The 27,739-nt window shown below is 40.5% G+C and overlaps 2 protein-coding genes across 4 annotated transcripts; one reads left to right on the top strand and one right to left on the bottom strand.

Moving 5' to 3' along the window:
- Positions 1-374: 374 nt before the first annotated feature.
- On the bottom strand, positions 375-27,177 carry RTF2 (replication termination factor 2). 2 transcript variants are annotated; one of them, XM_051803347.1, is made up of 9 exons: positions 27,035-27,176; positions 25,504-25,598; positions 25,256-25,349; positions 24,936-25,075; positions 23,653-23,731; positions 7,305-7,418; positions 4,143-4,197; positions 3,954-4,046; positions 375-2,128 (listed from the first exon to the last, which is right to left on the bottom strand). In XM_051803347.1, the coding sequence occupies exons 1-9, from the start codon at positions 27,101-27,103 to the stop codon at positions 1,944-1,946; spliced, it is 924 nt and encodes a 307-aa protein (XP_051659307.1). In that variant the 5' UTR covers positions 27,104-27,176; the 3' UTR covers positions 375-1,943. The 2 variants fall into 2 exon arrangements, with proteins under 2 accessions (XP_051659307.1, XP_051659308.1); XM_051803348.1 differs by lacking the exon at positions 4,143-4,197 and having other exon boundaries at positions 27,035-27,177.
- On the top strand, positions 10,649-17,844 carry LOC127478110 (beta-1,3-galactosyl-O-glycosyl-glycoprotein beta-1,6-N-acetylglucosaminyltransferase 7-like). 2 transcript variants are annotated; one of them, XM_051803341.1, is made up of 5 exons: positions 10,649-11,127; positions 13,450-13,575; positions 14,902-15,933; positions 16,376-16,471; positions 17,260-17,844. In XM_051803341.1, the coding sequence occupies exons 3-5, from the start codon at positions 14,958-14,960 to the stop codon at positions 17,484-17,486; spliced, it is 1,299 nt and encodes a 432-aa protein (XP_051659301.1). In that variant the 5' UTR covers positions 10,649-11,127; positions 13,450-13,575; positions 14,902-14,957; the 3' UTR covers positions 17,487-17,844. The 2 variants fall into 2 exon arrangements, with proteins under 2 accessions (XP_051659301.1, XP_051659302.1); XM_051803342.1 differs by lacking the exons at positions 10,649-11,127; positions 13,450-13,575 and adding an exon at positions 14,081-14,185.
- Positions 27,178-27,739: the final 562 nt, after the last annotated feature.

Genomic DNA, 27,739 nt, shown 5'->3' with positions numbered 1-27,739 from the left:
CCTGAATATTAGTAAGAAATAGTTTTAAATATTTTGCTACTTCTTTAGCAAAGTAATAGCTAAATGAAAAGCATTAATTTAATTCTCCTTAGGAATTATAACTAGAAGAAAAGTGCACTCGTGTATTGTCAAACAATTACACTGCAAATAAAGGACCTGATGTGGTACACCTGTTAGTGCAGTAATTTCATTATCTGTAAGCAACAAGTAATAAAGGATAATAATGAAAAGAATATAGAACAGGGAGAACAAAGCTGATTCCTAGACATGCATACAAAATGTGGCTTCCTGGGAGCTCCAGTAAACCTCAAAGTGTTTGATGTGATGGATATGTGCATTCACAGCTTTGGAAAACAAAAATTCTTACCACCATATAAATTCTACAACAAGCCAATTTTTAATTATACCTGTCAAAATAATAATAAAATCCCAGCAGTTTCATTCACCTTGCTTGAATCACAGAGACCACCTATGCAAATATCAACACAGCATTTGAATCTTCAGTTAACTATTGCCCAATTATAAATGGGGACACTTTTAAAAATGAATTATGAGGATAATTAATAATTTTCACACACAAAGGTAACATGATGCAGGGGTTTTAAAAGCCTCCCAGTTTCTGCATTTCTATTCTGGTTAGTTGGTGCCAAGGTTAAAAAACACATTTCAATTTTAAAAGAGGGAGAAAGGAAGGTGAAAAACTTCCATCCCTCCCTCTGGTCATTTCATGTAGATATTACTGGATTCAAATATTCAGCCACTAAATTATAGCAATGGAACATGAACATTTTAAAAGGATTCCTGCATTTGGGGAAACAGCTAAGACTAAAATGGCTAAAGGAAAGCCATAAAAAGTTGCTCTGTTCCAAGTGACAAAAAAAGGACTTACATACCTGTTCAACTGAACGTGAATGTTATGGTCATATGACAAGAGCAAGTTTTATTTAAATCAATGTCAAAGGGATAAATATGAAAGCAGAACTGGGTGACACACTGTGCTGAGCATCTTTCTGTAACAATTAACAGTCAAACAGTTGTTTGCTGTTCAGAATTTTAGGTCAGAAAATAAAACAATGTGCAAATTCAGAATGGCAAATTGCTCCTCTGAGATGGCCACAGAACCTCACTGTTCCAGCAGAAAAGTAAAGAATCCCATACTTTTGTTCCACTGTACCCTGATCCTCTGACAAAAGGAAGCAAACTCCCACCTGATACTTCCAATTTCAAACCACACACCCAAAGAAGAAACCCCAAAACCTTGCTGGGAAAACAACAGCCTTCTTACAGGCTCCTCTTTAAAGATAAGATTTATAAGCGAATATTCTGCTACTAAGAACAGGCTACAACAATATGTATAAGAAAAATGCTGCACAAACATTTTCATGATTGTGCTCTCATATATTCTGTCAAAAGGTAAATGATTTGAAAACACCTACAGAACCTTTTAGGATCACACACTAGTTCTACCAAGGGCCCAGTTAGCTTCAAGGAAAAACAGCATTATTGCTCTTTTTGCTGTCAGAGAGTTGCAGGAAGTTTGAATTCTGTACTAATACTTTGAAAACTCTAATTACAGGTGTGGCACGAATCAACAGAGGAGAAGAGCAGGCAGAAACTTCTCCCCTTCCTCCTCCTGAGGACACAGCCTGTGTGAATAAGGATGACAACACCCAACTGGAACGAGAAAAGAAAAATTTCCGTGCAAAAAATTCAACATTTTAGAATGAGGTCTGCTGCTACAACGTGGATTCTGGTGATCTATTTCTTCTTCAACAGAAGTTGCAACTAACACAAGTTCATTAGTTATTAGCAAGTTTATAAACAACTTACAAACCGAGTAATTCCAGATAATATCAGATTACGACGAAAGTATCAGAGTTGTACAGAAAAAGCCTTGGGGAAGGAAAGCAGCAGTGGATGTTCCAATCAGGCTGCTCATTGTTTCAGAAATAGTAAGCTGTGTGAGTAACCCAATTGGAACACTCCTCCTTTGAACGTTTTGCTGAGCTGTGTGTTGTAAAAATAGATTTGTACGCCTCAGACTTCTCCTCGCTGTCTGCAATGGGTCTCTTCGTAGTAGCAGAAGGAGCCTTATTGGCTTTTGCTGAGACAGATGAATTTCCATTTTCTGGGAGAGAAAAAGGAACAGAGTGAAGCATGAATAACAGCTTAAAATTGATAAAAGGACCTCAATAAAGATGAAAAAGAGTATTTTAAAAATAATGTACAGAGATGAAATACATACACTTCTGAGTTCTATCATAAATATCTCAAATTGTACTCAACACCTGTCAGAATTCACACTCAAATTCACTTAGAAATCTTGAAAGAAGAATTCTTTCCTATTTGTGTAAATCCCTTGCACTGCAATTCAGTACTGACAATATTTATTCCTCTAAGTGAAAAATGGCTCTGAGCCCTAGTCTTCAGAAACATGAAAGCATCCCACCACCCTGCAGTATTGTTCAGAAATTAGCTATCAAATGCCAAAAGCTAAACTTGTCACATACCCTCCCCAGAGAATCTCTCTCCTCCCTTTATTCTTTGCAAAGTCATTTATGAACAGTAACAATGGCCTGCACCATTTTATATTTGTAGTAGGAAAATGCCCATCCCTCTGTTTCTGATACCACTTCTCTCAGTGGATTATATTACTGCTACAAAAAAATCCCTCTCTTTCTTAACAGCTATTGAATCTTCTCCCAATTTGCAGGGTGGTATTTGAAAAAGCACATGCCAAGTCTCTGGTGCAAAGAAATGAACAGAGAAGTTTGCAGAAACTCAACATCCTTAGTTTAATTTAGGCACAACAACTTGTAAATAGCTGTGGGGAGCCTGTCTGAAAATGCACTGAGCTGCCTTCTGCTCACAGGAATTGTATGTGCAATCCTAAATCCTCACAGATGAAACCCTTTTATATTTGGAGAATGTTACTTGTAATGCCACCAATAGTTGTCTGGAAAGCATTACCCAGCACTGGATTTGAAAGAATGACTGTGCTGCAAGTCCAGAACCCTCAGGGTGCCGTGTTCACAAATTCATTTCTGTGCCACTGGCATTCCCCATGGATCTTCCTTTATTTTCCCTCTCTCCTCTTACCTCTTGTTCAATATAACTGCTGTCAGAAACAGAAACCAATGACCTGACATTTCAGAAAGTATATTTTTTTCTTTTACACTGTCAGAAAATAAAAGCTCATTAAACATTATTAGAATTCCAAGGCTGCTAAACATCCAAGAGCAATCATAATTATGTAGAATGAAATATTTTTAAAAGCCTATCCTGTATAAAAGCAGACACTAGAGGGCAGGTCAGGCATTGCAGATGGAATTTCTCCCACAGTTTATCATTGAAACACTTTCAGATTCTTCCGATTATTCTGACCTTTTTCCGTGGCTGTAATGGACATGATTTAATACTTTACAAAGGAAACTCAGACTGACCTTAAAGATGTACCCATTCTTATAGTTTGGTAAGAAAACATCAGTATGAACTGCAGACATTGAATAACAGGATATATATTAAATAAAGAGAGGGCACCATCCTTTGGACTAAAGGGCTGCCAAGTTTACTCATGGTTGCAAGGCTGCTGTAGATACATCAGTGCATCCTGAATTATACTCCACTACTCCCAGGGACACAGAGCAAATTAGCAGCTAAAAAGGAGGACTACAAGTCAGGTAACCAGGAATATTTCACACACTTCACCAAAATAAACTGCCAGAATGTATTTCTTGACCACTTGTACCTCAAGAAACTACTAATTTTCCTCCACTACCCTCCTAGACAGTAAGACAGACACACCAAACCCTTGACTGCATCACTGTGTGAATAAGAATCTCTGATTTCAATCATTCAGGATGGTTCCCACCAACTTAAAGCAATATTAGAATGACATAGACAAGCAAACCTGTTCAAATTTTTCACATTAAGATTAAAGAATTAACACCAACCTGAGCTTTTGGTGAAGATAATCTGTCTCTTTTCCCCAGAGCTGGAATTGATAAAATCCTTTCCATTCGTAGCTTTTGAGGGACCTGGAGAATCTAAAAAAAAAAAAAAAGGGAAGAACAAAAAAAATGAAATCATGAATCTGCTTCATGACTCAGAAGGTGACACAGAATTTGGAGCTGGGACATTACCTTCAGTGGTCTCTTGCTGAGAAGCTGATCCTGCTGACTTGCATTTCTTTGATTTCTGAAACAACACAAGCAGAGTCCTGGTAACATCCTGAAAGGATGTACAATTCCCAACTTTTATTCCATAGACACACAGCTTCACTTAGTACATTTTTATGTCTTACACAGTGGAACTCTTCCTTCCACATTTTTTGTATTATTTCTATGTGGAAAAAAAGAATAATCTTGGGAACCCTGGAGTTACATTAAAGAAAACTGTGTAGGTCCAAACTAGATTTGCCTGGATTCAGTATTTTGGTTTTCATACTTCGCAGGGGTGTGTGTTATTATCATTAAGGTTATCTGATACTCTGAACCCACACAGCAGGACAGTAAATTGCAAAACATTAAACAGGACAGTTAACTGTAATCAATATATTTTCTATAAAAATTCCAGAAGAATCCTGCATCTCATATCCACTTAATTTTATTTAGCTGATAAAAAATCCCTCCTGGCTAATCTTCAGTAACATGGTCCTTTCTTGCATGATTGCTTGGGAAGAAGAGATGCAAATAGTTGATCTAAATCTTTTAAAAGCATCTGTGCAGCAGATTTTCCAAATTAATTTATGTTTTTCCAGATTAAAAACCATAGAAAAACCCAAACTACAGCAATAAGAATCCCACTACTGGCTTTGATTACATAAATGCTAAGCTGAAAAAGAAAGATGTATTAAAACAGTCCTTAGCATTGTTTTCACAAAAGATGGCTGGATACATTCAGAATGGTGTACATGTTTCAAGACATCTGCACAAACTCCAAGGAAATAAATCTATTTAATTCTGTTATAAAAACTAGGAGAACCCACGCTGTGAAGCAAAGGATTAATGCTTGAGGGAAAAAATGCCACTGCAAATGTTGCTGCAAAGCTGAGCCAGGAGGTGGTGGCAGAGGGTTATGGCTCTGAAAGCAAACTTGGCTCTCCTGGTGTCACAGAATCATGGAATGGTTTGGGCTGGAAAAGGACCTTAAAGCTCATCTCGTTCCACCCTCTGCCATGGGCAGGGACACCTTCCACTAGCCCAGGTTGCTCCAAGACCCAGCCAACCTGGCCTTCAGGGTGTCTGAAAAACCCCTGTGCAGGTGTTTCCACCTTTTTGTTATGGGTGGATTGACAAAGAAAAGTTACCTCCCAGGGTCTGGCATCTGAACCACGAGATGTTTGTAAATGTATGGATGCATACATTCTTTATGCATAATACAGAGTACAGATGCATTTCATTATGGGCACACATGACACAGTCGAGCTTGAATAATTTTTTTATGCTAGTGCTGGTGCATCTTCCTGATGTTTTGTCTGATGGAGACAAAGAAAAGGAGTTTGTGCTTCCTGCTCCAAATACAGGGGGTCCACTTAGCTTGCTCTGCAGAAACTGAGGAAGAAATCTGTGCCAACAAACTGGAAGTTGTCCTCTCATACTGGGACTGGAGCTCCCAGGTCTCAGATCAGAGTGAATGGTGCCAGTGACACAGAGACTGGTTTGAGCTGCACAGACCAGCTGGGACAGCAACATCAGAACTTGAGGATTAAATGCTGAGAGATTGGCAAATCCTGTTCCCTGCCTGTAATATAAGTCTCCACAGATCAAACAAATAGCATTTGCATATTCACCCAAGGCATAGAGAGCCCAAGGACCAAGGCATGGTGTCCTTTTGGCTGTCACCACAGTGACTGTGCTGGCACTGTAAGAGCCAGGACTGCTCAACACCCTCAGGTACCTCTTTGCTGTGTAAAAGTTGGGGACAGCACCAGCCTTCAGACTATTCCAAATTATCTGACCCAAAGCTAGAGGTGCTTTGTTAGGACCATCCTCTTAAAGAAAATCAAGTGCAAGCAATCACTGCTTTTGGGGCTGAGCACTCATCTGCTGAAATCTGCAATAGTCTATCATCAAATTATCTGTACTTTTTTTTAAACATTTAAGTACTAAGTACTGAGAGAAAAAAAAATAAGAAAAAACATCTGAAGATACATCATGAGGTTTTTGCTCTTATGCCAGGAGCTGTAGGACATGACATGTAGAGGCTATGAAAGAGTGGAAACAGCACAGCAGGATTTCTATGGATAACCATCCTTTTGATGTATTGCCCAGGCCCACTGATGCTGTCCTGGCACAGATGAATAAAGATCTTATGATGAGAAGGAATCATATGCTCACTGGCAAGTAAACAAGTATTTGTTTTAAAACAAACCAGGAAAATATTTGCATGCCACGTAATCTACAGCAGACAAAATCTAGAGCAGTAACAGGGGTGAGATGATCAACCTCCATCTAAAGTCTCAGTTGCTGGAAGTGTCAGACAATGATTCATGCTCTTGAGATTCAGCAAAGTCTGTCTGCACCTGGCCTGAGTCAGCACTGAAGGTTTTGTTTGCTTTGTCATCCTCCAGAACAGCAATGGCAGGTCAGGAAAAAACAGCAAGGCTGAAAAAATTCCCATATGAAGAACTGTCATCTGACTGCTCAGTGCCACAGAACTACTAATACTCCACAGAGGAGTAGTTACACAGCAGAGAGGACACAGAGCTGCAATGACTTTATTTCCATTGTATTTCGCCTGGTCAGATAAAAAATGCAAAGATCTCAACAGTATGGAGGGAATGAGCACTGCAGTAATTGCTGAGGATTGTGAGAACCACAAAACATGACAAAATTTCCATACTGTGGTCTTACAGCATCACACCAGGAATGTACAGATCCCAATATCGTGTTTCTGTGGCCAATAGAAAAGACCTGGAGATTAAAACACCAATAACCTGTCACCAGGAACTACCACGTGAAATACTGGGACGATGTAGATCATTATTAGAATGAATGAATGTCAAGAAAACCCTGAAGTATGGCTGGCACATTGTCCATGTTACCCACAGCACGGAATTCAGTGATTTCCAGAGCACTGGGCACTGCCTGCTGGTCAGCAGAAACTTTCAGTACATACAACTTCAATATGTCATTGGCAGAACACACACACAACCCTACTACTTTTAAAAGTAGTGCTTAAATACAACACAGCTCACTGACTAAAGTCTTTAATCTGCATAAAGATTAGCAAATTTAAGAGCATATTGCACTGCAGATAAGAATTCTTTCAATTTTGTATTAAATAACATACGAAACGATTACCTTTTCTAATTTACTTTTAAGTCTTCTGTCCTCCATCCTTTTCTTCAATACTTCCACATCTTCCTTGTTACCATTAAGGATAATCACATCTTCCTCTTGGAAGGGAACACCACACTTTGTGGAAAAAAAAAACAAAAACAAAACCAGAACAAAATTAGTATTATTTTCCAGATTTTTATGCTGGTGAACCTTTGTTAAAATTAATACTGTGTTCTTTCTCTTTTAATACAGTCTAATACAGCTTCTTACTTCAAATGGCAATGGAAATTGTGTATTTATTTCTCTGTCTCTTATAAACAACACCCTGAACTAATTATTTTTTTTTTCATTAAAAAGAGTCCCATAGGGTATTTTCTGTTCATGGGTTGTTTTGTTGGCATAAATGTACTTAAACAAAGTAGTTCTAAGTAGAATCTACTCTAGTTTCTGAACCCCACAGCTAAAACTCAGAAGCACTTTCTGATTTTTAGTTATGAAAGCATTTGATTAAGATCTAACCAATTCTGCTCTAGAATTTGTCTTTCAACTCAGTGATACGAGAAACAACAACTGACAGGAGCAGTTCCTTTACACTGAGTAAGGACAACACCAAAAGTGTTATTCCTCTACATGTAGAACTGACAGCACCAGGGAACTTGGAGGCCTTCTTTTAAATAAATAAATAAACAATAACAACAACAGCAACAACAAAACAACAACAATATTATTAGTATATTACTATAGGGATAAAAAGAGGTCATAAAAGCAGAATAAATCATTCACCTTGCCTTGCTGTCTCACTGTCCTTCATCTGAATCATCAAACACTCCCAAGTTTCAAAGTATTTTCAGAAATTAATCTGGATAATGGATGCAACGTGCTTCGTGTGATTCCATATTTGTTCCATGGTTGAAAACACAGATGTTTCACTGTGCACATTTTCAATCATTTGGTGCACCAGTACATTTGACTATGAGGTTTTCTAAGATCTCAATTTCCTTTTATTTTTTTTGCTGGCTTTTTTGTTTGGTAGGTTGTTTTGGGATGGGTTTTTTTGTTATTTTGTTAAATCCAGAAGCTTTCTGTTAATCTGCAAGATTAGTTTATAATCCTGCCTCTGTCATTACTCTTCTGTTTTCTGAACAAAGGTTTAGAAAGGTTACTCATGTATTTGCAGTAGGAATTAAACAAATGAAAGGACATATGGGCAGTACTTTGTCCACAGTGTGCTCACGTGCTGAGCACAGTTTAAAAACTGAACCTGTACACAAGTGGTCAGAGATTATGAAGGAGAAACAAGGGTTAGAGAGAGGCAGAGTAAGTAAATCAGGCAGAATAATAAGTCAAACACAAGAAATGGGTGAGTAGCCCAAATTTTTCCATTCCTACTCAATGAGCCAGTGTTAGAAACACCAGCCTTGAATGATCTCAGACACTTGAGAGGGAGATGTCTACAAAATCAAGACAGTCTTCATATTGAGGCAGGAGCAACTGGTAGCTGATTTGATTCTAAAGAAGCCCCACATTCATTTTTTGTGGGGTGTTTCCTCATACAGCATTTAAAAAGCACATTCTGTCACTAGGACTCTACTTTCAATAAATGCAGCATTTTGAAAGAGCAAGTGAATCCAGGTTCCCATCTGGAAAACACAGGTGGAATTGTTCAAAAATGAAAAGTATTTACAAGAAACAGGGAAATATAGACAGTGTGTTCTTTCCATTCCCTGAAACAGGTATTTTTTGCCATGACAACAGCTGGATTATATCACAGAGACCATCCCCTTCCAAACATACTTGAAGTACAGCAAGTTATAGGCACAGAACCATCTTCACCTCTCTGGATTTCACTATCTCCTGTAGGGACTATTTGCTGTTGCATCATACAGGGCATCAAATGTCAGTTCTGCTGGGTGCAAAGCTTTAATTCTGATTTTGTAAAAAGCTCACTATCTCTTCATGCAAAAAAAGGAAAGATTTTTTTGACATTTTGATAATGAGACAAAAAGCAGAAAGAAATTTCAGTTTTGCAAATCCAGAAGGACTGTTCCTTCACATTAATTAAGGTCTTTTGGGGTAGAGCTTTGTTTTATAATATCACAGGTTCTTCCTTGCTGTACCTTGTTTATCTTGGCACTTTAAACACCTACGAAAGTACTTGCTGTAGTTCTTAGCACCTTGAATAGAAGACATTCCTTAATGAGACTGAACTTCTAAACTGTTCTGCAATGGACAAAGCATTAGAGGAGCAGTTTGCAGATCCAAATCCAAGATTTAATCTGTAATTGAAGAGTGGGATGTCAAGGAGGAGGGAGAAGTTGCACAAGCAGCGTGATTTTGGTCCAAAAGCCCTCGTGGGGTTCAATTATAGAAGCATGTTCAAAACTTTTTATATCTAAATGGCTTAACACCATTGCATCAAGGAATTATTTAAAGAGGTGAAGATATGATCAGTCTTCAAAGTCTGATACTCAGAAATTTATGCACCCTATATGTGCATGTGTACATAGCCCACGTGTACATACAGACATATATACACACAAATCAACTCCTCAAAAAACCAAACCAAATCCATCCCCCAAAATTTGAAATAATTAGAACAATAAAGGTATTATGAGCTGTAACAGGTATATTAGCTTTGGTATAAATATAATCTGTTTAACTAGAAAAAGAAATAGCGAAATTACTCATTAAACAGGGCAGGTATTGAGGACTGAACAAACACAGAGACTGAACATCCACAGAACATATCACTGTTCATCTCCCAGCCACACAAACTGACGTATTAAAGATTATTGTCTCTTATCACAGTTAACTAAAACATGTTCTGAGAGAGTTTGCCAGAGGTTTATCCATTAAAAGATCAGTAGTGTAAGATTTGTTGAACATAACTTTCGACACTGCTGTCCCACCCAGACAAACAACAGGTCAGAGGGTAAAGGACAACTTGGGACAAGTGGAAAGTCTCCTACAAACTAATTCACAGAATGGGAACTTTCACTCAGGAGTTGCAGCATCTACCACAAAAACAGTTCAAGCCAAAGCCTCTATTTAAAAAGTTTCTGTGGAAGTCAATGATTATTTTGTACCTGCCATACCTGCAGCTGTGACTTAATTTACTTTGAGGTTTCCTATTTATTTCTGACCAACACGCTATTTTTATCAAAACGTGTCCAAAACACACCATCCTTCTCACTTGTCTCTAGAACCCCAAAGCTTCCTAATTCCAGTAAATCCAAGCCACTAACTCGCCACTTATTTAAACCTTTAAGAAGGTTTATTAAAACCTGTAAGAACCTTTATACGGGCAGTAAGGGCAAACATTCAGTTTGTGACGGAGACCTTTCATTTAAGCTTCCAGTTTAAACACCCAGAGGCAGCTCCCAGCTGTAGTTATTTGCTACAAACTGGAAAGTTTCAGCAGGCGAAGAGTTAAGGACTTGGGGGAGGCGGAGGAGGAGGAGGCTGGTTCCCAGTTCTCCATCCACACGCTCGGTGAGGTGCGGGGGTTAAAGGCTCTGGGGCAAAGCAATTCTTTGGAATCGTCAGCGATGTCCTGCCCAGCCCTGCACGGCTGATTCCAGCAGGGATGAGAAGTTTTCTCTCATTGCCGCGAAGCAAAGGACGGCTCTGAAGGCAGGGAGAGCTTTGCTGCAGGATAAATATGCTAAACATTGCGGGGAGTCGGAGGGAAGTTGAAATGAAAACAATCCCCGTTAATGTTTAACCCCCTCGCCGAGGGATCTCCACGAGCCGCAGGATGAGGGACACCGACTCCTGCTGAAGGACAAGGAGACCCGCGATTTATTTCTATTATGCTGCCGTCTCCTGGCTAATTTTGGACAAGGTAAGACTGCATCAGTTAGACTGCGGGATTCAACCTTTTGCCTTTCCTTTGCTAAAAACATGTTTTAATTTATGTAAAGTGACAAATGTTTTTCACTTCAAGACCATTTCACTCAAATCTGCAGTAGGGTTCATATATTTTTTTCTTCTTTACCTTGCCACAGATGCACAGTACGATAGAGGTCATTACTACTAGTTGTTTGTATTATAAAAATCACAATAATTATGCTCGCTCAAGCAACTTAATTTTTTTTTACAGCCCTGTAACTTAAGGGTTTAAATAGCTTTTATAGTATTTGTTTTACATTATTACAAGGTCAAACGCACAAGGAAAACTAAACAGGGATAATAGCAAAGATGAACACTAAAACTCTGTAAATCTGAATATGCTTCAGTAAATTCTAATATGCATTTTTAAAATAATGATTTAAAATTTTTAAGGCAATATTAACAGGGTTTGATGAAGAAATGCTCATGTCAGAACCTAAAGCAGACTCACATCCTGACCCAGGCTTAAACAAAACCAACAATGGAAAAAGCAGTTAAAACTGCTGATTTTAACATTAAGTTTTTAAAATATCCCCTGTTTATAAAATATCTACTCTAATGCCTACGTAAACAACTTTCAAACAAACATATAAAAGGATTTGAAAATAAAGAGTTAATGCTTTTTTACCATTTTGTTAGAAGATGAAGTATTCCCCCCCGTCATTTGTTTCACTAAATTACAAAGTCATATGAAGCAAATACAAAGAGTACAGAGAAAACAAAATATTTAGAGGTGCAGTGATGCAGTCCAAAATCCAATGGCAGGAAGAAACTCCAAATGCAAAACTAGTTTTTCCTATTAAATGCAGTCAAATATCTGCAATGGGGTCTTAATGAGCTGAGATGACACTTCACAGGCTTTTTCCAGGCATAATCATAATTCCTGTTTTCTCTAGAGTTTACCTTGTTAATTGTGATGGAGGAGCTCAGGCTTACAAAATTTTTCTGTTAAGTAATATCCATAAAAGCAGCCACAGGGGTGCTTGAAAACCCCTACAAAAATGGGGGTTTTGTTTTCTTTCTTTTTAAGAATGTCACACACTATTCTGTTTTCTAAAAATTAATACAACTTTATCCTAGTATTTAGAAAACCTAAGTGTTAAGGCTGTTCAAAGAGACATTCTGCTAACAAAAAATACCTATAATGGCACTCTTGCATAATGAGACTAAAGGGCAAGATAGTCACAAACTGGGTTATGCCTGGACAGAGGACATTCCCAACAGGATCTCTTGCTCCTCAAGGGCAGGAGGAAACCTGGGAACATAGTCCTTGCCTAGAGGATTCTGCTAAAGGACAAATTCCATACACAGTGGGACTAACAGCTGCAATCCCAGCTCTCAATCTGGTAAAACACTAACAGAAAGCCATGGCTTTCCTGCTGTAATATCCCCTGAGGCTGAAAGATGTCAAATTCTGTTCTTGTAGGCCAGGCTTCATCATTCAGTCATTCCCCATAAACATGTTAACGCTGGAGAGGAATTGCTGCTTCTTACCTGATAATGGGGTGTTTGTGTACTTTGCTGCTGCCATATAAAATAACAGTTTCTAGATGCCATGTAGTTCAATAGGAAAAAATCCATAGTAAACACTTAACAGCCCGAAACATCCCTGGAAGCTATTACTTGAAGGGTAATAAAAATTTAAGTGTATGAAAGAAGCAGGTTCCCAAGGGAACTACCCTTTGCAACCTGTCCAAAGAGGTATTTAAGGAAAAAAACCTGGCAAACACGGTCATTCTGTACAATGTTCTATATTTAAGCAGGTATAAAGTCCCAAATATTTCTACAGCTGCCCAGTGTCTTCAGTGTAATAGTTATGTCCAGAATGAACCTTCCCTGTGACATACCAGAGATCTCATGACATTCACTAATTCTGAGGAGTCTCAAAGCTCCTCCTGCAGTTATTTCCTCAGAATAGGCCAGTTTGTCTGAGTCCAGGTCCACAGAAACCAGTGCTATCCTAACAGACACTCCCCAGTTTCAGCCCCTGGGTACCTACTGGCCCTCATGCAAATCTCTGGCACAGGATGCATCCTGGGTGTAATTCACTTTTACTGCAAAAATCCTGGTTTTCACCTTCCAGTGGCATTCCTTTTCTCCTGCTTTCTGCACAGTATCAAAAGGTTGATTTGATTTGCTCATTTTTTTTTGTTGAAATGGATTAAAATACTTCTGTCAAGCTTGTTTACCCAGTAAATGTATCCCTGGGGAGCTCTGAGGCAAAAAGATTCTTCAGGGACCTGATTTTGTCATGTTTTTCTTGCATCCAACGCAGACAGAAGAGCTGCTGCCAGAACACCCAGGGAAAATGGATGAACCCTCCACCTAACACACAACTCCACTTTCTGGAATGCTCAGTGGAAAAGAGGCATTCTTCCAGCATGAAATCCAGTGCATACCAGTAAGGACCAAAAGATAAATACATTCTTTCCCAACAGCCTAATACAATCTTAAAAATGTGGTAATAGCCATTCTCTTGGGTCAATTTCTGTGTTCTTAATGCTTTTTAAATGGTATGTCTCATAGCTGCTTTAACTGCAATGCCCTCTTTATTTTCAGATTTTTAAGAGAGATATATGCAGAGTTTTGATTAAAAAAAGTATTGTCCACTTCTTTCTAATGAAAACCTGGAGCCTCCTAACTGTAACAGCATTCCTGTAATGAAACTACCTTTATAGAAATATGTTTGGTCTCTGCTGCTATAGAAAGCCAAATGCTTTGTGATGTTGACAGCTGCAAAGCATAAAATATTTCAAGGTGAAATGCAAATTTTGTTTTAAAAAAATCACTGAATAAAATGAGAAGAGAAAATTAATTGCCTTTAAAATAAAAATAAAAGCTTTTAAAATTAAACTTTTAAGCTTAATGGCAGTTGGTGGACCCTTCTCCCTGGTATTTTCTCTGGAATTTCAATACCAAATGCTTCAAGGATAAAGACTTCACATAATTGCTGTGGGATTCAAGACTGCTGCACTCTCATTCTTCTGACTCTTTAACAAGGTGGATGTAAGGTAAAAAACACAATGGAAAAACTCCTGTGCCAGTGACTGCAGTAAATTCCAGTTATCTCTGAATGCTAATATTGGCAGTGGTGTCCTTATCTCAGGGTGTGCACATATGCTAAAAATAAGGAAAGAGCGTTGTCTGTATGTTCTGTTTTCCAGAGCACTCTAATACAAAGATGTCTGAGGAAGAAAAAAAAAAGCCAACCTCTCTCAAATAGTCAGAAACATTTGCTGACTTTATAAGGATAAAACCCAGTGTATTTTGTGGATTACGTTTTAGTCTCTTCCTTCTGTTTATTTAATAAATTTTCTGTTGATTTAATTTACTGAATTCTGATCCTCTGGCAGATCTCAAGGTTTCCCAGGCCTTGAGGAAATCTCAGCAGCAGCTGTTCCTCAGCACACAGTGCTTCCATGTCTTTCCTGGGGCACTGTACTCACCTTCTGCCACACAAACTCCTATCTAATGGGCTGAGCTCCCCATGGGTCAAACAATGAAAATACAAAGCCATTTTGGGCTCTTATATATCATTTTAGGATAATTTTGTCCTGGAAAGGCTGCTTTGTGGCTCTGCAAGTCCCATTCCCAGTACACTGCAGCACAGGCACAGGGTTCCTCCTAGCAGGTATCCCAGCATTTATAAATGCATCACTAACATGTCATTTATTTTAAAAGAAATAAACAAAAAGGTTCTCTCCTCCTATCTCAATTTTCCTTTCAGATAATCTGAATGTTTAATTAAACTACGATGAGAAGACAGTATCTGGAAAACAAAAGATGAACCCACTACATGCAAAGAAATCGAGATTTTTAGTGTGCGTTGCTGTCTGTACGTTCATCTACACTTTCATCTACCTAAAGGTTCCTCTTTCTGAAGAGCCAAATGAACAGAAATTAAATGTTAGAAGAGCAGAATGTGGTTTTTACCCAGATGAACTTTGTTCAGCTCTTTTTGTGGGGAAACCTGCCGCCTTTAAAATTGGAAACTTCTGTCAGAACTCCTACCAACCCAAACCACTGAACTGCATTCAGACTTCGTGCAGCTGCTCCACAGTTCTGAAGACTCTGCATTTTATCACGAGCCCACTGTCAGATGAAGAAGGAAATTTCTCATTGGCTTACATTATTACAATTCACAAGGAGCTGGAAATGTTTGTAAAGCTGCTAAGAGCTATTTATATGCCTCAGAATATTTACTGCATACATATTGATGAGAAGTCACCAAGAGATTATAAAACTGCTGTACAGAACATCGTTAATTGCTTTGAAAATATTTTCATTTCCTCAAAAAGAGAACATGTTGTTTATGCAGGATTTTCAAGATTACAAGCTGATATTAATTGCATGAGAGACCTAGTTAATTCCAAAGTTCAGTGGAATTATGTTATTAATCTATGTGGTCAAGATTTTCCCCTTAAAACAAATAAAGAAATTATACAGTACATGAAAAGTAAGTGGAATGGTAAAAATATTACTCCTGGGATAGTCCAACCACTTCATATGAAACACAGAACACAGCTTAGTTACAGAGAATATGTTCATTCTGGAGTGCCATACTTGTATCCAGGAAAGACTATGAAAGCTAAGCCTCCACATAATATGACAATATATTTTGGCAGTGCCTATTATGTGCTCACTAAAGAATTTGTAGAGTTTACATTGACTGATGCACGTGCAAAAGATCTGCTTGAGTGGTCGAGAGACACGTACAGCCCGGATGAGCATTACTGGGTCACCCTGAACCGTTTACCTGGTAAGGATTCTGTTCCTTCTGCTGTGAATAACCCCTGGGCCCAGAGCAGTGGGAGGCCTCTGGCAGGGAGAGGTGTTGAGCTCCAGCTCAGAGCTTAACATCCCTTAATTGCATAAATATGGGCATTTCTTCGGCCTTGATGCTGCCCTTTCAAAAACTCACATCAAACAAAGCTTGATTCCAGAAAAGTACTACTTACAGTGCAGGCCATGAGCTACAGGGCTAGAAAAATGTTGTTTAAAAAGGATTTTTATGCTACATGAAAGCTCATGCTCTTAAGGAATTAAAAAAAAGCAGTAAAACTGAGAATGATGTCTGTTCTTGCTACGTAAATATGTACAAATAAATACTTAATGTGACTACAATTAAAAAGGTTTCAGCAGTGAAAATTTCCCCTCTATTAAGTAGGAAAGAATCTCATCAGAGCCTTATGTTTTTAAAGATGCTCCAGGAGCTACACCCAATGCAGGCTGGAAAGGAAACCTAAGAGCCATTAAGTGGAAAGATCAAGAAGGATCCTCACACAAAGGCTGCAAAGGTAACGAGAATGTTGATCATGAACTCACATTTGATTCACTGATGAGCATTAACTGGAGATTACATGTTATTTAAACTAGCTATTAAATGTGCCTCAGCGATTATATATATTTTGGTTTGGAAGTATCAAAACAAGGCACCCTAGTAAATTACTGTACTGTATCCAATATCAATATCTTTTGATACATATTTTTATATATTAATATATTTTTATATAATACAATATTATTGATATTTTATATATTTTGAGAACATCACAGTCTCCATACACTGACAACCCTTCTTTCAGCCCCCAGTTACCAAAGCACTAACTCAACTGACTGCTTTTTAGTGGAGGGGCTGACAGTAACATTTGTCAGATACTTCCATCAACACTGGGTTAAATCTCTTCAATTTGAACAATATCTAAAAGAATAGTGCTGACCACATAGAAAGCATGCAAAAATAATTAAAATATGTAACTGTGTAAGCTGAGCACAGTGAAGCACTGAATGACTGAACAGGTAATCCAGATAGATCAGAACAGATGCCCAGCTACGAGACACAACATTAAGCAGAGCAACATGTCAGTGAGGCAGCTGGAGGTAACAAGCATCCATTTGTGTAAAACAAACCCAAACCCTTGCCTTTATAATGCTCTTTATTATCCTTTAGCTAAATTTCCATGATGCTCAGTAAGAAATCAAAAGGTATTTTTTGTTGATGACAGTACAGAGTGAAACTGCTTTTTAAAATGCTTCAGAGCTCCTCTTTCTGCTGCTTCCAGATACCTTCAATTTGTCTTTGCAGGTCATTACATCAGAGACATTTGTATCTACGGACTAGGGGATTTGCAGTGGATTATTGAGTCACCTCATTTGTTTGCCAACAAATTCGAGCCTGCCAAGTACCCCCTGGCCATGGACTGCCTGGAGAGACGCCTGAGGCTGCGGATGCTGCGCCAGGCAGAGGTGCCCATCCAGGACCACTGGCGTTTCCAGGAGCACAGCTACTTCAACATGAGGCTGGATGTCTGAGCTTAGCTAACATCTAAACAAGTGTTCACAATACTGACAGAAACTATGAACATTTTTAGCCATAGACTTCACTGTGTGCATTACAGCATGAGGGTAAAGCACAGTCCTGTACTACCAATAAACGGGTTTTATTTATTACACTAACAGCTGCTGATGGGTTAATTCTCAAAGGAAACGACATGTCTAAATCTGTAACTTACTGAGGACAAGGGGGAAGTTCATAATCTATTAAGTGACTTATTTAGCTGGAAAAATCAATATTCCTTGTGTCCACAGCCAAAGAATGACTAACTGGTATGAAAATAATAAAACAGAAGCAATGACTGGACGAAAATAAAATATGGAGAACACAATTAAAGTCATGGTTACTGAGTGTCTTCTGAAATGGATTGTTTTGAATAATGAAGTTCATGATAAATTTGCAGAGCTTGTACATAAACAAGTGACAGCCAGTTTCAGACACAGTCCATGTCACCGTGGGTTTGGGGTTTGTTTGTTTTCCCCATGGCCAGCTGCCTCTCTAATTTCATTGTGTAGCATGGCAACATCACTGCTGCCCTTCCCAGGCTTTGCTCCTAATGAGCGGGGGGGTGTGTGTGTGTGTGTACCAGGAACAGTCACAGGGTGTGCACGTTTATCTCTTAAGTCCCTGTTTCTGAGTCTCTGCAGGAGTTTAGATTTGAGGCCAGGGAACACAGGAAAACTGAATGAAAGGCTGTCCTTCAATCCTGGTGTACCTGACTTCCCTGAACCTTGGGACAGCCTGTGGCAAGTGCAGATAACACCTGGCAGCAACCAGGACAAGCAACTCATTTCTCAAAACCTCTGCAGACCAAACTCAGCACTCACTGGTCCTGCAGCAAGAAAGAGGCTTTCAACACACAAGGGGTAAACCCAGGGAACAGTAGTTGATCAGGGATCCAGCCCTTTTCCAGGCAAGAGTTGCTCTTTCCTCCTCAGAACTCTTAAATTAATCCTTTCACTCGTGCAACAAACAGGGGAATATAAAGAAACAGAGGATATAGGTGGTCTTTCATACAACATAATAACTCTTCCATGGAATTAAAGATCTCACAAGGCTGTGTCTACACTCTGACCTCCAAAGGTCTGGAGGACTGGAAGAGACTATGAGAAACCTGAATTGTAAGAAGTCACTTAAAACCGTTCATCCTCCTTTACAAGTATTTTGGCAAGGATGCAGATCAAAGTTTCATTCCAGTAAATCCAAATTTGTATGAACTCTGATGCAAACTAATAAAATATATCTTGTTATTTATAAGCACACTTGATTAAAAACTACAAATTACATTTAAATGTTTAGGAGCAATCTGGATGAAAGCTTCAATATGCAGCCAAAACATCCCTCAGTTTTTACAAGAAAACTGATAACAGATTTTTTTTTTTCCCAAAATATTCAAATGAATGAAATGAGTCAACAATAGAACATGAAAGTTTCTTATTACAAACTTAGTCCCAGGTTCCTGGAATTGTCCTGCTCATTTTCCCACACGAGTTTCTCGGAAACATAATTTCTTTCAGATGAACTTTAACCTGAAGAAAGACCATCTGGTCCCTATTTATTTACAAACTCAACCCAAAGGCGTGTACTCAGTTTCATGTATAATCCAAGACTTATCTTGTGGCTAAATATTGCTGGAGATGCTTTTTTATGGAGGGAAATAACGAAGGAAAAAAAAAGGAAAATAAAAGCTCAGCTCGTTGAGAGTCCCTCTCAAAACCATTACTGAAGCTAATGGGTCTCTGGCACATATAAATCAGAGCAATATTCATAATTAATTTCTCTCCAGTCCACTGAAGGGCACTGCCAGCATTTATCCACTCCATGTTGTCTTTTAAAATGTGAATGGAACACTCCTCATTCCCATCATTACAGCAAGTCCAGTATCTTGCTTTTACCTTTGGCACCATCACACAGAACAATTGTTGTATATCACTTTGAATTGAATTAGAAGGAGAAATGCAATATCAAGGTACTATATAACAGGGGATCCTTTTGCAGAAATTGAACCAGCCAAACTCTGGTTTGCACAAAAAGCCCTCTTAAAGCACAATTTAGGTGTGACTTTACCCATGTCAATTTAGGAAAATCACTGCAGTATGACCCTCCTTCCTTAAAGGATTTTGTATTTTAAACAAAATTTTAGGAAAATCATAATTAAACCATTCTCAGTCGGTAAGAAATAGTGTTCAAGTCATTATTCTGATTACAACCACATTCTATTCTTGAAACACACACAAAAAGCCTTCATGAATTCTGTGTTACCATGTTATGAGTAGATGGATCACAACTTTTAGGCTTCAACAACCAATGTTTGCTAATCCTGGTGACTTGATCTAAGAGTAGATAATGCCAAAGTGACCCTGTTCCAGGAGCCACTGTGCTCTGTACCCTGCTGCACACATGAACTCTGTATGTCAAAGATAAATTCTGTTTCAAGAAGCTCTGTATCTAAGTTAAACATGTGATTAAGTGTTTTATATGGCACAGAGTTTAATAGCTAGGGTACTATTTCAAGTGTGTAGTTGACTGAAAACAATTCCAAAATAAACTTTAAAGTGGTACAAGAAAGTACATTTTAAAATGTAATCTGGTCCTTAACTTTCAAAGTGACTCCCAGAAGGACTTCCACCATTGCTTCAATAACCACTCTCCCATCTCCAAACCACTTCTAGGATACTGTCCCACCAATAGGAACTTCTGAGACAAGAGAGTCAACATCCAAAGTGATAATGCATAAAGCATAATTTTTGTCAAGTAGCAGACTTTCAATTTAGCAGCACCAAAACCTGCCCATGCAAGAACCTGGAAGCCAGTTAGAACAGGAGCTCCAAAACATTTGGAGAATTACAGACAAACATAAATCACCACAAAGTTACAATCTTCAACATCTCATCGAATAAAAAGCAGAGTGAGTAGAGACTTGTTTGTTCTTTTACATTTAGTAGTCTGTTGGAGAATTAAACACCTTACTCAAAAGGGCAAGTTTTAAACTGACAGATTCCATGTCACATGGAATTCCTGAAGAACAGGAAGGAGGAGGCAGCAGAAACCCCCAGATCTCCAGAGCTGCTGCTACAGAACATACATCACCAAACTCTGGAAGCAAAGTTGTTTTTCTCTTCCTGATGACTGAAATGTGATTAAGTCACATTTTAGCATGTGACTTAGTGTTGATAGTTTAAATTTTCCCTTACTCTACAAAAGCTCAAAACTATGCCTCAAACAAAAGACGCTTCTGTGTGAAAAGGTATTACAAGTTTTATCTGCATTCATAAGTTGCTCTGTTTCAGACAAAGCTCTTTTCCAACTCTTTCCAGTCTAAACAGAAGCTTCAAAATTTGTCTCAAGCACTTCATCTACCAATCTGAGTCTCCAACATAAGCCACCACTAAAAAATTCCCACTGCTCTTTCAAAAACCTTTGTCCAGGAAGTTTTATATTTTGTCAAGACAGTTCAAAGCATTCATCCTTCAGGCAACGAGAGACAACCTCTGTCTCTCTCTCTGCTCTGCTACAGTGGCTGTTTGTTTGCCTTAGAGCTTTCCTATTTTAATGTTATTTTTTAACTTGAATCCTTCACTGTAGTGGTACTTAGGATGAGAAGCAAGAAAGAACAGAGACTTACAAAAGGCCTCACACATTAATTACAGTTGCTTTACTAAGAGCCCCCCACCCACGACAGTTCCCTCTCCTATTCCAGTGCCTTTCCCTAGTTCCAATACAGTCTTTTTAACAATTCCAGTAAAAGCAGATAAATACATGTATTTTACATTGTCAGTTCTTCATGTCAAGTTTCTATTGAGGCAAAATGGTTTTTTTATGGAAGAGAACTCTGATAGAAAGACTGCTTCATCCTCCCTGTACCCAGACTCCATAAACCCCTCCAAATCCAGTACTACACAAATGCTGTCAAGATAAACCAAGGAATGCTGAATCCTTCCTCTTAGTATTTTCCATTACCTTGAATTAGACAAAATCTGCATATGCATTCTGCTTTTTCCTAAACACTTATTTGCATGTCACTGGGCAAATGGATCCCTCTGTTTCTTTTATGAGCTGCCCCAGCAAAAGGAGGAGCAAACTGAGCAGTGAGATATCTGCTGGATCTCTGTATTCCCTGGGGAATGTTTTCACTGCATCATAACAGCATTTGCTCGCCAGAGTCCTTTGGGAAACTTGCTGTTTACAATGGAGCAGCCTGGCAAGGCTGCTCTGAGGGCTCACAGGCACAGTGAACACCCAGGAAGAGCTTGTTTTGAAGGAGCTTTCCTGAATTCCACGTGTGTGGGGATGGGCACGGCCATGAAGTTCCAAAACTGACACTCCTCCAGTCCCCACCCACTACAAACCTCGGGGATGAAGTGAAAACACAGATCCTGCTGGCTGAGAGAGACTGAATACAGCACAACAGCAAATACAGGGGTATCCTTTTGCACTACCCTCATCTGGGCACAGAATTAAGAAAGAAGGTAGCCAGGAAACAAGAAAATTCTGTGGCTCATCTGGATCTCACAGGCTCGATTTTGGTTCAAAAAACATAGTGTAATTCTTAAAATACAGCATAAACATATATATGATAATCCACAACATTCAAATATTCTGTACATTAATTTTTTTTTTGCATTACAGACTATGTATCAGAAGAGAATTCATTAATAAAAAGTTTCTAATCTGAGCACATACAATACTTCATTTTTTCTTCTTTCTTAGTTCATTTCACTGCATGTCCCATTGCTGCCTAAAGATAGACTGTGCTGGGGGAATACTGCTAATTAGTGCTTTGGATATAAACAGTTAACTACCAGAAAGCACAGCAAGCAGTTCCCTGTGATCCTGTTCAGAAGAGGTCTCTAGTCCCCTTCTTGATTCTGGATGAGAACATTATCAGTTTACACCCAGAGATCTACCAAATCACTCTTTGACCTTAATTAAAGGGCTAAAATATGTTCTCTCAGCTGGTTACCACTGTCTTTGTGCATCAAAAACCAATAGTGATAAAGATGATAGACTAGATATTATATCCACTTCATTATTTCTAGAAGCATCCTTCTGAATATTGTGAGGAATTCACATGTTTGTGAAACCAGCTGCATGCAAATATGAGCCTATGCTAAATTCTCATTATTAAAAATATCCAGAAAACATGTGAAATTCATTTCATTTTTATAAGATTATCAGCCTGACCAAACCATGGACAAAACATCTCAATCCTGCATCTACTGATCTAGTTACATCCATCTATCAACCAAAATTTAGATGCAGACAAAAAACCTCATTAAAAATAAATTAGGATCTGCCAAGAGGAAACAAAGCCATCAGGACTAAAGCAATACTCTAGAAAACAAAATGAGCACTGAGAGCAGCAAAATTCCACATCTCCTGCAGCAGGTCTTGTTTAATACCAATACACTGTATGTTTTACCCAATACCAGGGTGCTCACTGAAAAATAGCTTTCTAAATGTGGCAACTATCACCACAAGTCTTGAGGATAATAAATGTAGTGATGGGAGAAAAAAAGTATTTGCAACTTTTAGCTACAAAGAAACCAATCTAATGAGATCAAAAGTGCAGTCAGTACTTTCTACAATAATTCATGTAACTGCTGAAAATTCTACAAAGAGTTGCCCCCAGTCCAAAAAACCCAAACAAAACAGCACCAGATGCTCTTTAAAAGTACAGGGATCAAAACATAACCTGAAAATACAAGCAGTTTAAGCGCACAGAGCAGACGCTGATAAAACACAAGCCACGTGCATTCAGGAAGAAAATATAACCAAACAAAAGCCCCAAAATCCCAAAGCAAAAGCAAACACCCTTTTAAAAAGTGAAATTATAACCAAATATTTGAAAAAAATGAGAATTCTAAGGTAGTTCTTGCAAAATCAAACTGCCTCTGAAAATAAAAATATTCCTTTTTACATCTACTTAGAAACACTTTTTTATTAAAAAAGGCCATGGAGAATTACTGCAGGCCACCACAGAACAGACCTTTTACAAGTCCCATTTCAATATGGATATTCAGATTAAAAACCCCACTTTACAGTATTGGATGTAAAGGCAATTGTATATATGGACCTGTATCTATAGATCTACCTGTGGAGGGCACATGTGAGCCCCCTGCTTGTAAAGCTGAAGAAACTCACCTTGTGACAAACTTCTGATTTAATTTCTTTGAGGGCACGTTCAGAGAACACACAGCCACAGTTTCTCAGGAAGCAAAACCTTCAAAGAAAAGACAAGACACAACATGATTTTAAGAAACCCTGTGCCCAAGAGAGACCTGTGCAGTGCTGGTTGAACACAGAAATAATACTGCAATGGGTTAGCAGGACACAACTAACTTTATTTACTAGTTCTTGCATCTAATATAACTATCAGCACCTTTAAAGGGGCAATTAATTTATTATTAGTTTGTACAATGTAAGACTAGAACAAAAAATATTGTGTACATTAAACCACAACATTTATTTTGTTATTTCATCCTCACAATCTCCTGGTTAATCACTGTCTGGAGGAAGAAATACTTAGCAACTGTCAAGCTGTGAACCACCATCATCTCACTCATCAGGGTGAACATGCACAGACAAAGAAACTGCCCAAAGCAGGATGTGAGGAAATGCTCTGCCCCAGCCCAATAAAACCCAGATTACTGCAGGATTAGGACACAGAAGCCACCTCCACTCTGGTCCTAACACAGGCAGAGGGAGAATGGAGCAGCTCTGCTGTGAGGAAAGGCTGAGAGAATTGGGATTGTTCAGCCTGGCTCTGAGGTGACCTAATTGTGGCCTTCAAGTGCCTGAAGAAACTACAGGAAAGATGGAGAGAGACTGTTTACAGGGGCCTGAAGTGACAGGACCAGAGGGAATGGCTTCACACTGACAGAGAGCAGGGTTAGACGGAATATTGGGGAGAAATTGTTCCCTGTGAGGGTGGGGAGGCCCTGGCACAGGTTGCCCAGAGAAGCTGTGGCTGCCCCATCCCTGGAAGTGTCCAAGGCTGGGTTGGATGGGGCTTGGAGCAACCTGGGATGGTGGAAGGTGTCCCTGCCCATGGCAGGCGTTGGAATGAGATGATCTTTAAGGTCCCTTCCAACCCAAACCATTTTGGGATTCTAAGTGCTCGATGTGACACAAAGGGAGGTCTCATCAATCTCCTGTGGTTTGGCCTCCAAACATTGCCCTCTACTCCTTTATTATACATCTAAATTCAGTTAGAAAAGGGTTAGCTTTTATCTTTCTTCTTGAACATGCAATGAAAGGACACTCAGTGGTCTCTTAAACTCCCTTCTGAAAGAGAGACAAACATTCCCCACAAAGGCCTGGGCAGGTACAAGATTTGCAGCATTATCCATTCAAATATCTGCTCTGTGTTCAGTTCAGCCCAGTGCTCACTTCTAAACCCAAAATGCAGACCCTCAAACACTGACCTGTGTCTCCCATTCATCTCCAGCCCCACGACAGGGCAGATAAATCGTGCAGACTGCAGGTCATCGTACTTGTCACCTTTTATACTCTCCTTATCCCCACTCCAGGCTGGATTATCCACAAGGTTCAGTTCTGTCACGTTCTGAAAAATAAAAATGCAGGCCTTGAGCTTTTAACCAATGATTTGGAGCCATGATAACATTCCTTAAGATATTTTTGTGTTGTGTTTTGGTACTTTTAACACTTTAATACAGGGTGAGAACACAAGCAGATGGAGGTCTTACAGCATGACTGAACTTTCCCTCATGATTTTAACTTTTACCTTGATGCTCTTGATGTGGGATGCAGATTCCATGGGGGTCTTATCAGGTGACTTGTCCAGCAAAAACTCAATGATGGCATCTTTGTTGTACAACCTGTAACATCGAAATTCCAGTGATCACATTTGATTGCCATGGCATTTGTATTTATAAATTTTATCTATAAATTATTTTTACAATATTTATATTATTTATAATAATGATCACATTTAATGATCATTATTTTTTCCCCCCGTGGAACCACCCCTACCTGCCCAGCTCACAGGCCACGATGGGTCGACGCAGCTTCTCCTGGCTCAGGGCACAGTAGAACCACCTGGCCACCAACTCAGCAACTTTGTCGACCTGAAGGAATGAAAAAAAAAAACCCTTCGTTATTTTAAAACAGCTTTTATATTTGCAAATTATTTAAGCATAAAATCAGGTAATACTCAAAGCACTAGTGAGATCCTCAGGTTTCTTACCAAACTTACCTTCTGCACTATAAATTAATTCATAAAATAACTTCAGCAAGGCTGTTTAGCAACGTTCATGATCAGGTTTGAGGCTCTGCCTCTGCCTACTGACCCCATTTCTGCATCATGGAACATGAGACCTCTCTGCCTAAATCTAACTCAGTTTTTATATTTTTGTCACTTTCACCAGTCCCCTCTTGATGCTTTTTTTACTCTTCACATGTTCTCCACCACCCTCTTCTCTCTGGTTCTACATCTCAGCCCTGTTTGGGTCAACTACCACTTCCACTCCCTGGAAGGAATGAGGTGAGGAAGAAATCCTTCCCTGTGAGGGTGGGGAGGCCCTGGCACAGGTGCCCAGAGAAGCTGTGGATGCCCCATCCCTTCAGGAGACCCTTGAACCCCTTGTATTCTGCAGATGGCAAATCCCAGAATTACTGAGGTTGGAAAAGCCCTCCCAGCCCATGGAGTCCCAGCTGTGCCCAATGCCCACCTTGGGACCCAGCCCAGAGCACTGAGTGCCACGTTCAGTCATTCCTTGGACCCTCCAGGGATGGGGACTCCACCAAGTCCCTGGGCAGCCTCTGCCAAGGCCTGAACACCCTTTCTGTGAAGAAATTCCTCCTGATGTCCAACCTGAACCTTTCCTGGCCCAGCTTAAGGCCATTCCCTCTCCTCCTGTCCCTTGTTCCCTGGGAGCAGAGCCCGATCCCCCTCGGCTCCCCCCTCCTGTCAGGGAGTTGGGGAGAGTGAGAAGGTCCCCCCTGAACCTCCTTTCCTCCAGGCTAAGCCCCCTCAGCTCCCTCAGCTGCTCCTGGTGCTCGAGACCCTTCCCCAGTTCTGTTCCCTTCCCTGGACACGCTCCAGCCCCTAAATGTCCTTCTTATTGTGAGGGGCTCAGACCTGGACACAGCACTGGAGGTGTGACCCCACCAGTGCCCAGCACAGAGGGACAATCCCTGCCCTGTGGCCACGCCGTTCATACAGCCCAGGTACTGCTGGCCTTCTTGCCCACCTGGGCTCACGTTCGGTTGTTGTCACCAGCACCCCCAGGGCCTTCTCCAGCTTTCCAGACGCTCCTCCCCCATCCCGGAGCGCTGCCTGGGGTCGTTGTGACCCCAGCGCAGGGCCCAGCACTCGAACCTCGTGTCTCAACCCCCCCAGGAGACAAAGGGCCTCCCCTGCAGACACATACACAGACACACAGTCACAGACAGAGACAGATACCCGCGAGCCGGCCCACGGCGCTCCCCTCCCCCTGCCAGCGCCGGGAGCGCCATGCCCGGCTCTCCCTCCCCCTGCCTCCCCCTCGGAGTCCCCTCGGACCTTCTCGACTTTTCGGGGCCCCTTGACCAGCTCGTGCCGCTTGGGGATGGTGCCGCCATCGCACCCCATCGCACTTCCGGGTTCTGCTCCCCCGCGCACTTCCGGCTCGCACAGATGACGTTCCTCTATTGCTTAGCAACCGGCCGGCTGGGGGCGTGGCCATGGGGGCACCCGGGTGGGCGAGTCCATCGCAGCAGGGCTGGGAGGGGTGCCGGACGTACCGACGGAGCGCGCGGGGAGGGGGGTCACAGCGCCCCCGCGCGGCCGCGGGAGGAGCTGCTGCGGGCGCCGCTCCCGCCCCTTCCCCATCCCGGTCCTTCCCCATCCCGGTCCTTCCCCACCCCGGCCCCGCGGGTTTATCCCTTGTTTTTGTGAGAGAAATCCCCACCCCGGCCACCCGTTTTGGGGGATTTAGGGCCAAACGAGGCTCTCCCGTGCCGGGCCGGGCTGGCTGCAGGATGAGGGGCCGCCGTCCCGCCCTCAGCCCCGGGGCGATGTCAGGGCACGGACACGGGTGGTGTGAGGGGCGAGTTTAATCCAACACGCACAAAGCCAGCGGAGGAGGGAAACACTGCGTTTAACTTTGCAAACAGGAGTATTTACACGTGTCGGCGTTAAATACCGGTGTAATTCCCGCGGCGGGTGCCGAGGGAAGCTCGAGGATGCTGAGGGGGGAGCTGGTTCCCAGCAGACTGCGGGTCAGCT

The sequence above is a fragment of the Manacus candei genome, unplaced genomic scaffold (genome assembly GCF_025592945.1).
Source record: "Manacus candei isolate 608988 ecotype Guabito, Panama unplaced genomic scaffold, ASM2559294v1 h1tg000057l, whole genome shotgun sequence".
NCBI classification, from domain to species: Eukaryota; Metazoa; Chordata; class Aves; order Passeriformes; family Pipridae; genus Manacus; species Manacus candei.
This window is presented reverse-complemented; position numbering and strand designations above follow the sequence as displayed.

Bases quoted from the DNA above. Each gene is read 5' to 3' on its own strand.
- RTF2 (XM_051803348.1), bottom strand. From the start codon at position 27,103: ATGGGGTGCGATGGCGGCACCATCCCCAAGCGGCACGAGCTGGTCAAG. The intron at 23,732-24,935 runs GTCAGTGTTTGA...TTTTCTTTGAAG, and splicing joins GAGATGAATGGGAGACACAG to GTTTTGCTTCCTGAGAAACT. The intron at 2,129-3,953 runs GTTGGTGTTAAT...TTTCTCTCCCAG, and splicing joins TATCTTCACCAAAAGCTCAG to AAAATGGAAATTCATCTGTC.
- LOC127478110 (XM_051803341.1), top strand. From the start codon at position 14,958: ATGAACCCACTACATGCAAAGAAATCGAGATTTTTAGTGTGCGTTGCT. The intron at 15,934-16,375 runs GTAAGGATTCTG...ATGTTTTTAAAG, and splicing joins CACCCTGAACCGTTTACCTG to ATGCTCCAGGAGCTACACCC. The intron at 16,472-17,259 runs GTAACGAGAATG...TTGTCTTTGCAG, and splicing joins CTCACACAAAGGCTGCAAAG to GTCATTACATCAGAGACATT.